The sequence below is a fragment of the Vombatus ursinus genome, unplaced genomic scaffold (assembly GCF_900497805.2).
Source record: "Vombatus ursinus unplaced genomic scaffold, bare-nosed wombat genome assembly UNPS02014861.1, whole genome shotgun sequence".
Taxonomy (NCBI): domain Eukaryota; kingdom Metazoa; phylum Chordata; class Mammalia; order Diprotodontia; family Vombatidae; genus Vombatus; species Vombatus ursinus.
Window position 1 is genome coordinate 16,668,549 of NW_020954639.1, and position 17,378 is coordinate 16,685,926.

Here is a 17,378-nt window from a genome sequence, read left to right on the forward strand (position 1 = left end):
TAAGAAAGATAGATCAGGGTGGAGGAGGCCCATCGTGGAGCCCTGCTCACCATCTGAAGTCTTAAGAGAGTGAAGGGATTTCACAGACTGAAATCTCTTCTCATTTTTAGAGGCCATCATGTCTATGTCAGGACTAAGACTGGTAAAAACCTATAAGAATAACAGTCAGACCACAGAGTATGTTGAGTTGGACTTGATTAAGAAAACAGGTAAAAAATTGCTAATATATCATTCTAGTTGACAAAGAGGAGAAAGCATTTTAGTGTATGTAACATATGGAATAATTGGGGCGGGAACTGGTCAGTCTGTCTCATTCAGTTTTATTCAAAATGAATACTGGGAAAAAAACATTGAAAAAGAGAAAAAAATTAATCAGAGTTTGAACCTAAAGGTATCATAGATACTCATATATATATGTATATTAATACTATTTCTTACTCCCAGATAATATGGTTTAGGTGTAGTTTCACATGTAGTTTTAGAGTATCAAAATTCCAAACTGTGAAGACAAAATAATCACTGTTTTGAATATAATCTGTGGTAATGTCAAATAAAAATAATTTGTGTCTTATAGCAGTTTTCAGTTTTGCAAAAATGGTGTTGAGTTATTTCTAGCGAATTCCAGAATATTATCTAAGACATCTGTATAAAAAAATGCTAAAAGAAAACTTCATCTTTAAAGTTAGCCCTCATTCATAGTTGAATCCATTCTAATTTAATGAAGAGATCTGAGTAGTGTAAGAAAAACATGTGCAGTTCATATTTTGTATTAACTGTTCAGAACTGGACATGTATAAAGATGAGACATTTTTCAAACATTGAATGGGATTTCTGATATTCTTTAATAATTATATATATTAGAAATATTTTGCTTTCATAGAGATATGTCGGTATAATGAAAAGCTTGCCTCAGAGTCAGGAAGCCACATAGACCCTGGGGACTGACACAATTTACTTCTCACTTCCCTCAGTTCTTTCCCTAATATTAGCATTATAATGTTGGTCTAACTGCTCTGGCAAAAAGGTTGTCTTTAACTTGAGTCCCTTATGCTAATGAAATCAGAGTATTGAACTGTTCATATCCCTAACCCTCCCTTCTCTCAAATCGCTTTTGAGCTCCAGTTTTTCTGAGTTTGAACCATTAATCTGGTAGTCTGTTAAGATCTTCCAGATGATCCTCAAACTGCTCTAAAGTGTCTTATGCAAAAATGATTTTAGTTTTGGTTTAGCTTTGTTTTTTAACTAGGGATTTGAGTCTTTATTTAAAAACATTAACAGTTTAATAGCCCTAATGAAGGTTGTTGATGGGGTAGGATGGGTGTAAGGAGTGGGTTATGTACCTGGGCTCCATGACCTGAAAACTTTAGAAGGCATATGTAGAGGGGCCAATCTATAAGGGACAGAATACAGAATTTAATTATGTTAAAATATAATTATCAGTAAAAACACATTTAATAAGTGTCTACTATGTGCCGGGCATTATGCAAGATACCAGAGATAGAAATAAAAATGGAAAAGAGAAAAAAAGAGGAAACAATCCTACTCTCAAAGAATTATACCCTCCAACTCCCACCCCAGTGAAACAACATGTATATAAGTAATGTACAGAATAAATACAAATTATATTTAAAATGATTGGGGAGAGATGGCATTAACAGATGGGAAATCAGGAGGGGCAGGAGAAGGGAGGGAGCACATTCCTGGCACAGGAGACAGCTGATGCAAAGGCACAGAAAAGTACATGGCAGGGAATGTCACTGTAATGGAGGGCAGTAGCAGAAAACAAAATTTGAATGAAACAAGATAAAGAATGAATTCTTCAAAATGAAAAAGATGTGACTAATAATTTTTGTGCTTGACAGCCTTAAAAGTATGCTAATTAGATGACTTAAAAATTATCAATACAAAAATTTAATTGTTTAGCTTTGTTCTTTTCCTGTTTTATGCATTTTTACTTTTAAAAAGTATAAATATTGTTATAAATAATTTTCATCATTCCTTTTTTAAGAATAGAGTTTAAGGGGCAAATTCCCTTTGCCAATTTGAATAATATTCTATGGGGGTCATATTTATTGTTATTTTGATTATTTGATACCTCTGTGTATGGCTCAAATGACCATTAAGCCAAATAATGAACAATGACTCTGTGAACTGTTACACTTCTACTCAGACTGGAATTATGAGAACAGGGAGTGGAAGATAGAATCTTCTGACTCTGAAGGGATTGCCCCAGCAATTACTTTTTAAAATGCAGACTAGTGAACTGGAGCTGCAAATCTTGACTTAATTAACAGTAGGCTGCAGGGACTAAAACTTAAATTTTCAGTTGAGTTTATTGGTTGTGTTTAGAGAAGGGAGCTCGGGCAAATTATTGGGAGAGTGTTTAAGCTCAGGTATACGAAATATGGTTTCTGTAGAGGATACCTACTTTTTTTGAAAATCCCTTTTATTTGAACTAAAGGACAGTTAAGTATTAATTTTATTGAGCTATGTTTGAATTTATTAGTTTTAAGCTTTATGATAAAATATAAATATATTTTACTATTTAAGTTCATTATTCATTTATGTCACTTTTTAATTGATTAGGAAAATGTGTAAAACCTGCGAATACTCTTTTTACTTCTATATATCTTAACAATTGTGAATTAAATTCCATTATATGTTTGAAATACCTTTCTATGTCCTTTATACTAAATTAGATCTCAGTTGCCTCAGACAATTTTTTTATGTTAAATGTTTAGTGGCTTTAATAGTTTTTGAAATCATTATCATCATTGTGAACTCTTTTGTGCTAATATTATATAGAACACTTATAAAATTATATCAGTGTGTGTGAGCTTACTGTTTTGATGAGCACATTGATTAACAAAGTTGAAGCCTCGTTTGCCATTAAATATTTTAATATACATTAGATTTACTTTCAAAGCAATGATGTGTACATTGTTTAAATTGAGAAATGCAATTTGAACTTAAGTTTTCATTTGTTTGTAAGCCATATTTTCTTGCAGTTTTTCGCTAGTCATTTGAAATGTAGCAGAATTACTTAAGAAGGCTATGGAAATTAAATGTGGGCTTATTCATTTTGTCAATACTTGTGAAGGACCTACTAGTTTCATGTTACCTAGTTCAGTGCTTGAGGAATTAAAAGAATAAAATAAGTTCCTGGCCTAGCAAGGGATTTGAGACATGTAGCATATAAAATGGAACATGGATAAATGACTAAGATAAGTATAAGGTTCTATGAGAAATCCGATTAGTCAGAAATTGGTTTAGAAAGTTTTGTGAACAGTCTTTTCTAGAGAAGGAGAGACTAGATCTAAGAATCATGAAAGTTTCTTTCTTGTCTTGTAAATCGATATCAGTTGCTTGATGTTGCTTGAGAGTTTTAAGTAAGATGCTTGAAGTGTAAGAACTGTGATCAGTACAATGACTATTCATTCCAGAAGACCATAACAGAGAGATGATGGGTGTAAGGTGTGGAATGTGACGTACGTGTGTGTGTGTGTGTGTTTGCATACCACCACTGGGAGAATTTGTTTTGCTTGACTAGGCATATTTATTAAAAGAAATTTGTTCGCCACCCCACTCTCACCTTTGGGGTAGGAGAAAGAGAAAATATATTTTTCTTAATTAAAACACAGAGGTGGCAGGGAATGGTACAAATGTGAAATGTTATATGAACATTCAGATGAGGTCACTGTATTAGTTTTATTTAACTGTTTTACTTTGTTATAAGAGATGGGGAGACCTTTTTAAAGTAGAAGGATAACTAGGATTTTTTGCTTATTTTTCCCACCAACTTTTCGTATAATAGTCAAGGCTGATTATTTTGTTTTAAACAGTTGTTTACGAGGAAGTAAGGCTATTTTATTTGATGTGCAATTTTAGTCAGTTACTATTAATCATTGCCCATATTTAATACTATATTAAATTAGCCAGTCCTTCTGGCTGTCTATTTCCTGATAAAGATTTCAGTTGACAACCTTTTACTCCTCATTATAGTGTTGTTTTTTCCCCAGTTTAAATGCTTACAAAAGTGATTTAAGTAAGGGGTTGTTATTATATTTTCATTAGTTAAGGCTTTAGTTTTTAAAGCATAGGCCTTTAACACTTACTGAATTTAAATGTGACAATGAAGGAAATTTCAGGGAAAGGAAGTAGAACTAGGGTAAAAATGCTAAATTGAAAAAGTGTTTTTTTTTTTTAAACTACCTTACCATTCGTTGAATATTTTAAGAGCTACTTATTTTGTTCTATTAAATGTTATAAACATCACTTTTGTGACTGTAGATAAACAGTTCATCCAAAACAATTTCAGACAAAACCAAGATAATTTAAGAATGTTATGTTACCCCAATTCAGTTATCGTTTGGTACTATTCACTTAGTATCCAAATAGTAATTCAGTTACTTCTGGTAGGATTTTAAATATTCTGTTTTGTGGCCTTAGCTGCAGATATGGGGCAGTTAGAGTGGTCCTGCTGCTATATGCCCAGGTAATGGGTTGAGGGCTGCCTCAAGGAGTGACACATAATGGCTTGTCCAGATGTTTTTCTCCAGTATGTTGATCTTGGGCCCTGACTAACCCCTTTAATATTTGGTAAATATTTGGCACATAAATATTGAGTTTTAAGTGATTTTAATGAGTATCTCTGCCCTGAATACATCAGTCTTAATATTTTCTCCAGCTTGAAAAAAATGTGATTAAATAGTATGTAAATTTTCAAATATATCATATGAATTAATTTTAAAGAACTTTAATGCGGGCCTAGACTTGTAAGGCAAGATTACTTGTTTTTTTAAACCATAAAATCTCAAATAATTCAATTTTTGTTGCATGGCCAGTGTTTGTTTTTAAACACTTGCCATTTGGCTTTCTCACTGCTTCTTGAATGAACTTTTTTTTAGAATTTTCACCTCATCAGGTTTGATTTGGAAATAACCTTTTGAATATCTATTTTAGCCTGTCATAGAAGGAGGGCCATTCTATTGAAATACACTGCAGTGATAGCCTACACTTCTATTTCCTGAATGAAATATATCTAATGAAATTAATCACAAAGAGAGGTTATTTCTTCAGAATTATCGTCTCCCCCTGTTTTAGAGATATAGTACGAGAGCGCAGCCATGGTCAGCTGACAGCTACTGCTTATGTTCAGATTTATTGGGAGGAGGGTTGCACTGTTTTAAATGCATAATAGAGCATTCGTTTCGTCATTTAGAAGCAGAGCTCAGTAGAAGCTCCAGGGAGATGAGAGACAGCAATGTTGCCCTAGTGGAAGGGAAGCATTGTAGCACATCACCAGAGTACTGTGCCTGCGGAGGAAAAATGTGTACCAGGGAGTCATGGCAGAGATGTGCTTTGCGTCCACAATGGTAGAGAAATCAAGCAAGAAGCCGATAGAAGCCTGAGACATGTGTGCTTACAGGAGCACTGAAGGGTTTTATGCTTTACTGCCCCTTTGCCTCAATTGGAACCTTCCAGAGAAATCAGTCTACATGTATTTTTAGCTTGCTGTTTCTAGCACCAATATAACAACATAATTCTGTCTTTGTATCAGTAAGCAGCTTTTACTATGTTTTCCTATTTTCTGCCAGCTACAGTTTACAAAGGATGTCACAGCACTGGTAAGAAATGCACAGTAGCCATTTCCTTTATTTATAAGGCATGTTTTTTATAGATTTGTCATAATACAGTCTATTAAACCTGCAAGTTACTGAACTAGATGTTTGTTCACAGAAATCCCTTGTTATGGTTAACCTTGCTAATGTGCAATATGTGCTTGTGATGTTTATGGGGAGGGGAGGATTGTTTTCTTTCATATCCTAAATTTTAACTAGTGTTCAATGTAGAATTTATTGCATTTGGTTTTTGGGTGCCTCGCCCCCCTTCCCACCTCCCCCATACTGGGCTCTTAGGTTGATGACTGCATTTCTGCTTTACAGCATGCCTGAGTGTAAAGCCAAGACTCATTTGGTTATGAATTAAGACTTTTATGATTAGAATAGGAAATATTACATCTATTTGTATCAAATCCTGAATAAATGCTGAACTTAGGCTTTTATTGCATTGGCCATCTCTGTGTTGTGGGGTCTCTATTTCCATTTTAATTATCATAAAGTTTTTTAAGTACCTTTATAAACAATGTCATAAATTATTGAAAAAATAATTTAGAATGCATAACTGTAGTAAGTAGGTACACCTTTGTAAGAGAGGGAGATAAATGAAATTTACAAAATGTAATAGAACCAGTTTTCTTAAGCATTATTAGCTCAACATAAGGTAAGATGGGAAATAATTTACTAACTTGAATTATTTTGAGCTTAGAGAGTGTATATGTTTTCACTATATGTACTTAATACTAAAAATGGTCATTTTTCCTTTTGTTAATGTAAAATTATTAGCATGTTGGTTAAATTTTTATATAATAGCATCATTTTGAGAAATTAAGTAACAACTAAGACTGGATATTACCTCAAAAAAGTTTATTCACTGAAAATGTATTTATATAACTAGAATTTTTAATGTTTTCATTTTATTTGGCAGGGGTAAAAGAATCCTCTGACTTATGGGATTTATTATGAAGCCATTTAACTTGCCAAATCCCAACAACACTAAGGAGATTAAATGGGGGAATTTTAGAAGCACTTTGTAGCAAATAAGGGAAAAGATTTTGATGATTCACCAAAATGTTGAAAAGGGAATCATTAGTATCTGTTTATATTATTTGCAAATTTTACAGTTCACTTGGTTTCTGAACTGACTTTTCCTCTAAATTTATGATACTTAGTACTGTGGTCTTATGTCTGTGTTGAAGTAAACATCAAAAGTAGAAATTATTGCTGTTTTTAAGAATTTTAGATAACACTCTATTTTCATTTGTTCACAGGCATATTCTCAAGATGCCTACTTGAAAGGCAATGAAGCTTACAGCGGCAATGCCCACAATATTCCCGAGCCCCCGCCCATTTGCTATCCCTGGCTATCACCCTCCACTTCAGGAAAGGCACAGCCCGTGGAAGTAGCTCCTCCTGACTCTTCGCTGAGCAAACAGCCAGTCAGTACTCCAGGACCGACCCAAACTAGCAGGGCCTACAGAATGGAAGTACAAGTGCCTCCCTCACCACCAGATGTTGCAAAGTCCAATACGGCAGTGTGTGTTTGCAATGAAACAGTAAGGACTGTCATCGTGCCTTCTGAGAAGGCTGTCGACTTGTCCTCTGGTAGAAATCACCTCACAGGTCCGTCGCATAGAACTGAAGAGGTCAGGTATGGCATCAATGAACAGGCCTCTTTAAAAACAGTGTCAAGGACTCTATCACCGTCATCTTCAGTTCCCACCTCCCATTTAATTCATCAGACTTCAGTGGCCAGATCAGTAGAACCTTCTGGAGTTTCTGCTAAGTCTCTTAACTATGGTGGACATCCGGAAGGAATCTCAGGCAGTAGGCCTCAAGCAATGGATACTCCCTCTGTTTCTACTAATCATTATTCTCCAAATTCTCATCAACATATAGACTGGAAAAACTATAAAACCTACAAAGAGTATATAGATAACAGACGATTACACATGGGGTGTAGGACAATTCAAGAAAGATTAGATAGTTTAAGAGCAGCTTCTCAGAGTGCAACAGATTATAGCCAGGTGGTATCAAATCGCACTACCTGCCAGGCACGCCGAAGGAGCACTTCTCATGACAGAGTGCCTCAGCCAGTTCAGATCCGGCAGCGTAGCGTATCCCAGGAAAGACTAGAGGACCCTGTGCTGATGAAGTATTGGCCAAGAAGTGCATCTCAAGGGGCACTCACTTCACCATCTGTTAGTTTTAGGAGCCATAGAACGCGTTCCTGGGATTATCTTGGTGGGCAAGGTGACACATCAGAAAAGGTGAATTCAGAGAACCTTGTATCTGATTTGAATGGAGATAGAAAACAGACTTATAAATGGACTGGATTTACAGAGCAGGACGATCGACGAGGTATCTACGAAAGATCTAGGCAACAAGACTTTCATAAATCTTTTCGAAATTCAAGTTTTACTGTGGCTCCTAGCATTTTAAATTCAGATAGTAGACGAGTGAGTGGTAGAGGAGTGGGATCTGGGTCTCAGTTTCAGAAAGTTTCACCAGATTTAAAAACATTGCAGTCAAATAGGAATTTTCAAAACACTTATGGAACATCGTTGCCTCGAGGCATTTCTCAAGACAGGTCACCTCTGGTAAAAGTCAGAAGTAACTCTTTGAAATCTCCTTCTACGTATGTGGCAAAACCTTCATTTAACCAGAACTCATTCGTTGCTGCCAAAGACCAAAGACCAATAAATCACTTACATTCAAGCAATCTACTAAATCAGCAATCAAGATTACGAGCAGAAAGTGCACCAGACCACATAGTCGATACTGGGAAGTCCCCCGCTTCATCTGTAGCTTCTGCCAAGCTTGGACTTCAGATGAGTGAAAGCTGTCTTCCCTCAGATGATTTAGAACCATCTATCAAACAAAATTCACAAGAAGCTGAAATTCAATTATTAGGCTCTGTAGATAACAAAGAAACAGTGGTTCTGAGGGAAAAACCTCCATCTGGGCGCCAAACACCACAGCCTTTGAGGCACCAGTCATACATCTTGGCAGTAAATGACCAAGAGACTGCATCAGACACTACCTGTTGGTTGCCAAATGATGCACGCCGAGAGGTCCACATAAAGAGAATTGAGGAAAGAAAAGCATCGAGTTCCAGTCCACCTAGTGATTCCCTGGCATCCATTCCATTTATAGGTGAGCTCCTTGGTTTAAATACACTTCATCAAAATTAATGGGTCTCATAGTGTCTTCTGGCTGATATCCCCAAATATTTTGGTATTCTAAAAAGACATTTTCAAGGTAAGACGTGGGATTATGTAGATATCTTTGTAATTCTGCCAACAGATAGTGAAAACATATAATTCATTACCTCTGATCCTCTGACTGTAGAACTTTCTATTTCCATTGTATATAGTCTCAAAATTTCCCGATGTTTCTTCCAACTCTAAAAACTCTTGTGCATCATACTTTTATCCTCTAAAATTATATTAGCATCAGTTTCCTTTTTCACATGAGCTTAAGAATGCAGAGTTTTACATTGTGAAATAAACTTCTTTATCCTATGCTAATGAAGGAAGGAAGGAATAAGCATTTATTAAGTGCTTACTGTGTGCAAAGAGCTCTGTGCTAAAGGCTGGGGATACAAATAGAATGGCAAGGTAGTCCTTACTCTCAAGGAGCTCACATTCTAAGAGATTTCAGCTGTGAGTCAAGTGGAAAGGTACCATGTTCTCTAGGGTGCAGTGGCAAAACACATGGTAATAATGCATCTTCTTTAATGTGTTTCTACTGATAAAAATCCCTTTTAGCTCTGATGTCAAATTTTGACAGTGTCAAGGACTTTGCTGGAAAGAACTTTGCTTTCTGAGCTTCAGTAGTTGTGGCTATAATGTATATAAAGTTGATACAAGTGACACTACAAACTGAATTCTTCTCAAATGTTGACCCAATCCTATATTTTCATGGCGATACCTTAAATTCCTTTTCAAAGTTCTTTCATATTTATTATATTCATATTCATTATTTTGCTGTCGCTTTTAAATATATTAATTATTTGCTACAGACAGAACACAGTGTTAGGCATTGGCAAAGACATAAAAATAAATAAGACATGATCTGTGCCCTCATGGAGCTCCTTATCCTTGAGGAGTGATGCTTCCTAAAAGACTGCACTAGGTATCCCATGAAAATGCTAGCCACATTCCATAAAATGTTCTTCTGTACATGTGACAAATCTTAGAATAAATTTGAGAAATTTACTTGAGGAATAGGAAGTATATTAAAGTCAGTCAACATACTTATTGAGCATCCATTGTGTAAGGTGCTCTGGTAGGCCATGTGAGGGATACAAAGCAGATATAATTCCTACACTCAGGGAACTTAGAGTTGAATTGGGAAAACACAATTTAACTTAAAAAAGTTAAATGACAAACATAAGATAAATAATAATACAAAATAATATAAAAAGTTATGATCATGTATTCTGTGTTGATGAATTTACAGAGGAATCAATCAGCAAGCATTTATGAAGTACCTACTGTGTGCCAGGAAATGTGCTAGGTATTGGGGATAAAAGTACAGAAATGAGACAGCTGCCCACAGGGAACTTATTTTATAGGGGGAGTAAAGGATAGACAACTTATTCACACAAAATATCAGAAAGGTATCAAAGGTGATTTTCAGGGAGAGCTGAATACTAGCAACTGGGGGAATTGGGAAAGGCATTTTGAAGGTGGCAATTGAGTACAGCTCTGGGTTCCATATTGCTATTGGGACAGCTAGGTGGCATAGTGGATGGAGTGCTGGGCCGGGAGTCAGGAAGACTCATCTTCTTGAGTTCAAATCTGGCCTCAGACACTTACCAGCTGTGTAATCCTGGGCAAGTTACTTTACCCTGTTTGCCTCAGTTTCTTCATCTGTAAAATTAGCTAGAGAAAGATCTGGCAAAGATAATGGAAGAAAAGGAGGGGAACATTCTAGACATGGGGGAGGATCTGTGCAAAGGTAGCAAAGTGGGAGATGGGATGTTGGGTACAGCAGCATAGAGTACTAAGAAAGAGTAGTGGAAAACTAGGCTGGAACTAGATGGTGAAGGACATGAGATGTCAGTGGGGTTTGCATTTCATTCTAAAGGCTCCACTCTGTGTGCCACCAAAGTTTCTTGGTTGGGAAAGTGGTGTGGTCACACCTGTGTTGTAGGCATATCGTGCCTCTAGCTTTGTGGAAGATGGAGGAGAGAGACTGTGAGTGCAAAGAGATATTTGGCCATGGAACCATTTTAGGCCTTGAAAAGTGTTAATGGATATATACTTTTGGAAAACAGGTAAGATTGGAAAAAATTTGGACCCCCAATTAGAGAAATTAAGTCTTCTGTTCATATGGAAAAATAACATTTGATAAACTTATATATGTAATTTAACATGTTAATAATTTAAAGGAGACATAATTCTAGAATTGATTTTTTTTTCTCATGGAACTCATTCATATATGCAATATACAAAGACTTTGGTAAACACGGTTTGGGAAGTACTCACGTAGTTCAATTTTCTTGTTTTTAATAGATGAAGTCATTTATTTTACTATTTTAAAACTATATCTATAACCTCAGTTTTGTCCTTTTGGAGGTCAATGAGAGCTCATTAAAATATATCAAGAATGGCTTAGTAGTAGTTCAGTCATAAAAAAAAGAACAGTCATGCCTTGAGTTTTCTTTCCCAAATACCAAGAACTGCCAGAAGGTGTCAAAGAACCATTTTATTTAGGAGAGAAGAAGAAGGCTCTTAGAAATGCTATAAAATCAAGGGTGTTGAGACTTCAAAGGATTCTGCGTTACTTATATAAGTTGGCATCGTTATATTCTACTGCTTTTGAATATGCCATCTTGTACTCTACCACTGTACATGATTATGGTGACATTAGTCATCTATACCCTGTTCTAGAATGAACTGCACTTAGCTACTCTGCACAACTATGGTATCAAAGAAATGGAAAGTGAGATAGAATTCATACTTAATATTGATCATATAAATAATTAAATACTCATTTTTTAAAATGCACTTTGACAAAAGTAAAAATAAGTGTAGTTTAATTTTGCATGTTTCTTGAGTGGTTTTTAGATTACACTGAAGAGAGTTAATGAATTTTAAGCATTCTGAAGCCTTTTGCTTAAAAGGTCCTAACTCCTTTCTTTGTATCCCCAGTACTTAGCACAGTGCTTAGCACATAGAAGACATTTTACAAATATTTATTGACTGACTGATTAAGACAGACTCTGCTAGACCATTTATTCATTTGAAGTTGGTATACTTATTATAGCTTAATAGATAAAAACCTGAATTTTTTTTAGTTTTTATTGCACACATCAGTAGTGTACTTTTTTAATTTGAATTCATATCCTCATCATGTGAAATGCATCCTAATCTTTTCTTCATTTAAAAAAAAATTCTTGGTTTAAATAATTGCAAAGTTTGAAAATAAGTATGGACTTTTAGGAGAATAAATCTAATGTAGCATTATCAAATTAATATGTTCATGATTCACAAAAATGCTTCAGTTTTTCACATATTCATGTGATAGTGTGAGCTCTGAGTTCTTTTTTAATTCTTTTATTTTTTGGACTTTACATATTTTTCTAACCACACATTTTTTCTTTTTAACCACCCTACTTTACCATTACGTGTGCAATAGGACAGATGTTGCCAGTTTTGAATTGGGATAAAAGATAAATGATATTCTGGGGTACCTTTAGGCCAAACAATTCAGGTTTTTCCGTCTTATCCTATCATATTGTTTTGTGTCGTTTAAGGCTTTTGTTATTTACCTTTTTTTGGATGGGGGGGAGAATAGTCTATACATATGCCAGAACAGGATGAGAAATTAAAATACACCATGACTTTGTTCTTCATACCCACTTAATGGCCTCTGCCAAATTAATTGTAACACAGAACCATTCAAATCACAAAACACATTAAATTAACAAAGCAGTTTGACACACAGTGATTATATTACTTCAAAAAATATTTTTCTGCAGTGCATTTTATATATTTAAAGGGCTAATTGTATTCTTGACTGATTGTGGATAATCTAAAAACTATTAATAGATTTCTTTCCTATATTATTGTTCTTTTTTCTTTGTGAGCTTAGAGAATTTCCATTTCACAAAAATGCACTTTGCAAAATTCCCTCAAAAATATACAGTGTTTCCCAAGTATATGTCTCAACTTGTTTAAAAGTGGGTAAATGAGAGGAAAAAAGATGGTTGAGTTTACCTATTTTGATAAGTAGTGTCAAGTTTTACAGTTTACCTAGGAAGCCTGGCTTTTTCTATTACTAATCTACCATTAGTTAAAACAAAGTGAATCAGTTTTGGATTATTTTAATACAGATTACCTTATTTTTTTATTATCCGTGATCACAATTTCATTATAGCTTGGTTTCTGTTTGTCAGAGTTCTTTTTAACAATCTTTTCTTTCTTAGACTTTTGAATTATACTGTTAGGGGAGAAACTAGATGTAGACTAGCCCTTGGGAAAATTTTAGCGTAAAATTAGGCTAAATGTATGTGGAATGGCAAATCTACTGTAAAAATATCATATGATGTTTTCCAAAGCCAAGTCAGTTGATTTTAGGTAGTTTCTGTCATACTACTTCTGTCTTAACTAGTCAAAATCAAGAGAGTTGACAATGTTTCTCCCTTGAATATATCTTAACATAGTTTAACTCCTAAATTGCTTAGACTTGGTTCATTGTCCAAATTTGCATTTAAAAGCAAGCTAACTGATTTGTGCTTGTTTCTCTGAGTTTGGGGCAGCTACACACTCATGTCAAAAGGCACTACAGTCATCTTGTAGTAGTTTTATTTTGTACTCTATTCATTTGTAAGTTCTGTAAATATGTGGGATGATTTCCACATGACCTGTTTTCCACTGTTAAACTCTGTTTGAACCAGCTTATCATTAAATGTGCAGATATGGAAAGTAAGGCACCTGACTACAGTTGCTATCAACTACCATGGTTGTCTTTATATGTTTTTGAAGAGCAGTTTACATAATAGACATTTTCATTTTTTAGAAGAAAAAACAAGTATAGTAAAGAAAAATCATTCTGATTCACTAAATACTCAGATCTTTCACTTAAATCCTAACTATCTGACATGTAAAATAGAAACATCGTGTTTTATGCGTTAGAGGCTTCTCAAAAGTTGCATATTTATCAAATGATTTTAAATTCTATTTTAAAAGCAGTTATTCAGAGGAATGATATTACGGCAATAAAGCATACCCTTCTGTAAAAAAAAATCTATTTATAAAGTGAATAACCATGCCCTAATTTATCTTCTTAGTTTTAGATACACATTTTTATGTCTGAAATTTGATAAAAGGCAATTCCACCTGTTCCTATACTGATGGTAGCATTAGAGATTTGGATTGGCAATGATTTTTACAAATATCAGCTTGTATTATCTAATATAATTCTTGGGTTCATTTTTAAGCAGGTTCAAGTCTTGGCTTTGTTATTTATTAATTTTGTTGTGTGACCCTGGCAAGCCACCTCTCTAAGCCTCAGTTTTATTTATCTATAAAATGGAGATAGTATGCCCCACCTATTTCATGAGTTTTGGGAACAAATGAGATAAAGGTTAGGTACATGAAGTTCTTTGTAAATTCTAAGATGCTGCATAAGTGTGATATGCCTCTCTAATTCTTTTTTGGTGTCTCCATTAGAATATAAGCTTTTTGAGGGCAAGAACTGTTTTTTCCTTTCTATGTATCTCCCAAGTATGTAGTTTAACACAGTACATAGCAGTAATAAGAGCTTAATAAATTCCTGTTGATCAGTTTATTCAGTTAAAATGTGAATTTTCTCTATTTTTTCTTTTGAAATTATACCCCTAAAAATGACTGACCTTACGTTTTGGATTTGTCTGTTCATTCTTAATCCATATGATTTAATTGCTGTAGTCTTAAACAATAAATTACAGCATTTGTTTCAAGTTTGGCAAGGCAAATTATTTGCCATTTAATTCTTCTGAGTTAGTTTATTTTCCCTCTAATCATATTTTGTATTACATGCCATCGAAGACCATTCATTAAACTTTGTTACAAAATCACTAATTTTTGCAAAAACAATTTGAACTTTTACCTAAAATGTATTCAATTCTTATAAAATATAAGCTGTCTTTATATAGAAGAAACACTAATCTTCAAATTATTCTAGATAGTATTAAGAATAATAATATAAGGGGATGACCTTTAAAACCATATAACAAGTCCCTGGTTGGTAACAACTTCAAAGTCTTCCTCTCATGTTAGTTGCTGAGTCAGTATGTGCATCTATTAGTCTAGCAAATATAAATTAGTAATTTTCCAGACATGTCAGTGAAGGTATTTTTAACTAGGTGGTGGAATTCTTGACATTAAAATTTTTTTAGTATTTGTTGACTGTCAAGTTAGGTCCATTATTTGTTGTAGAAATCTTTTCAGTTGACACTTTCTGATCTAATCCAATGACAAGATAACCAAATAGTTATCCAAGTGGGTTTTGACAGTTTGTCCAATGGCCAGTCTAAAGGGAATACTTCTGCTTTCCGTTTTAAAAACTAGAATATTTTGTCTGCTAATTTATTGCATATTACCTTGTAGATGAACTGACTAGCTCTAGCATTGACCATGATATTGCACATAGTCCTGCTTGTGCTATCATTTCTACATCTGCCTCTCAAGTGCCCACTATAGCAACAGTTCCTCCCAGCCTCACAACTCCACTCCCTTTAGTTCGACGTCAACTACCATGTGACCATGGTAAGTATAAATAAATTAAAAGTATATATTAAAAAATTATCCCCTTCCAGCCCCATTTTTCTTTCCATGTAAAAAGGATCAAATCTTTGATTGCTAAAACAATTAAATCACACATCCAAATGTTGAATTAAAATGTATCTTTTAAACTCACATTGAAAAATCAAATCATCTTAATGGGTATTATTTTGATTATATTTGATTAATATCATTTTGATGATATTGAAAGAGAGCAGAAATGAGTTTTGACAGTTTTTGACAGATCAGCCTACAAGCAGTATCATCACTTAATAATCTTCATGGAGAGTTAGTAGGAGTCATTACTTCAAGGGTAGTAGCCTATTAGTGGAAAATTAAATTGACTCTATCTGAAGATGTGCTATTCCAAAGTCCAGTATTAGGAGTCTATCTAGGCCAACTTTTTATTGTTCGCTTTTCACGTGTTCTTAATGAAATAAGCTGATTATGTAATTTTTAAAAATTTATGTAAATTTGAAACTGCCCTGATATGTTGTTTCATTTATACCCAAAACTATGAGCTCTATGAGGGCAGTGACTGTATTTGTATTTTGGATTTCACATAGCATTTATCACGTAGGACCAATAGGTATTTGCTGATTGAATGAACGCATAACGGCTGGTCATCCTTTATGGTATTTAGAGGCTTTGATTTTAACTCAGCTAGCAAAAAACCGTATAGGTCAACAGTGTTTCCTTCGCCCATATTTTAGATCAAAGTATTTAAAATATACTTGAATTATGTTACTCTGTTTGGAACATTAGGCCCAATTAGCATAGGATCATAGATTTAGATCCAAAGGGACTTGCAAGGTTGAATACAAACCCTTCATTTTACAGATCCTCAGAAGTGACTTGCCCAGGGTCACACAGCTTTAAGTGTCTGACGTAGAATTCAAATACCAATGCTCAAAGTTTTGTGTTTTTTTTTTTACTAATATTTCACTTGTATTTATGATTACATATTCTAGTAGATTGCAGTGAATACTGTGCATATTATGCTTCCTTCTCATAGTCTTCCTCTGTGGAGGTCAATGAAGGGACCCAAAAACTTGTTTAGACTCCTTAGTGAAAAAATAAATTTAGTGTTCCTGAAGAGTCAGACACTAAACAACTGAACAACAAAAAAATTGGAACCTTGTGCATAACTTTATACTCACCATTTCTAGCTTCAAGAAATTCACTGTTTTCCCTGATCTATGTTTAGTATGTTTTTGAGATTGCAAATATATAGTGATCCTTTGAGAAAGCAAATGTGTAGTGTTAACTTGTTGTGGTGTAGCAAAAATATCAGTTGGGGAGTGGGGCGTAGTGGAGGAAAAGACACAGTAGTTGTGGAACAGAAAATAAGTAGCAAAAATGAATCAGAGAACAAATTCTTCTACTAGATTATTCTATTGCCAAAAATCCAGATTTACTGAATTACATGAATTCATCCTTGATTAAAATTATAAATTCAAGTCCCCCAAAGATAATATAATATACATTGATTATGTGCTTTTCTTCTGCCGTAATTATATCAACCATGAAAAAAATTTCTTCTATGCTTCTCCCATTCACAGTTTTCTTTCTGTGTGTGTGTGTGTGTGTGTGTGTGTGTGTATTTAGGACGTATTTATGGAAACACTTTGGGTAACTTACTGAAGGTATTAATAGCTAGTAATGTAGTTGTGTTTAAAAACCCAAGGGCTTGGGACTCATCTGTTTTGTGGTGTAGTATTCTGCTACCACCACATTTTCTCTCTTAAATGCATAAAAAAATCTGTTATTTAAAAGAATATTAGACTAGATCTTTAGGTAAAATGAATAACCAGTTAAGGTTCTCAACTTGATAAATCTAAAATGCCATGTATCAATTTTGTGTAAAAAGATTTTACCTATATCTGTATCTAAATCTATAGTATCATTACTATAGATTTGCTTTGGCAGTTATTCCTACACACACACACACACACACACACACACACACACACACACACACACA

The 17,378-nt window shown here is 34.3% G+C and overlaps 1 protein-coding gene across 2 annotated transcripts in view; it reads left to right on the plus strand.

Moving 5' to 3' along the window:
* The window catches only part of ARHGAP21 (Rho GTPase activating protein 21), a 90,260-nt gene that overhangs the window by 44,620 nt on the left and 28,262 nt on the right, over window positions 1-17,378 (plus strand). Inside the window, exons 6-7 of one of the 2 annotated variants that reach the window (XM_027841572.1) lie at window positions 6,890-8,774; window positions 15,221-15,379. In XM_027841572.1, coding sequence (XP_027697373.1) covers window positions 6,890-8,774; window positions 15,221-15,379 — 2,044 coding nt within the window. The remainder of the gene's footprint in view (window positions 1-6,889; window positions 8,775-15,220; window positions 15,380-17,378) is intronic. The other variant, XM_027841573.1, reaches the window with a different exon arrangement.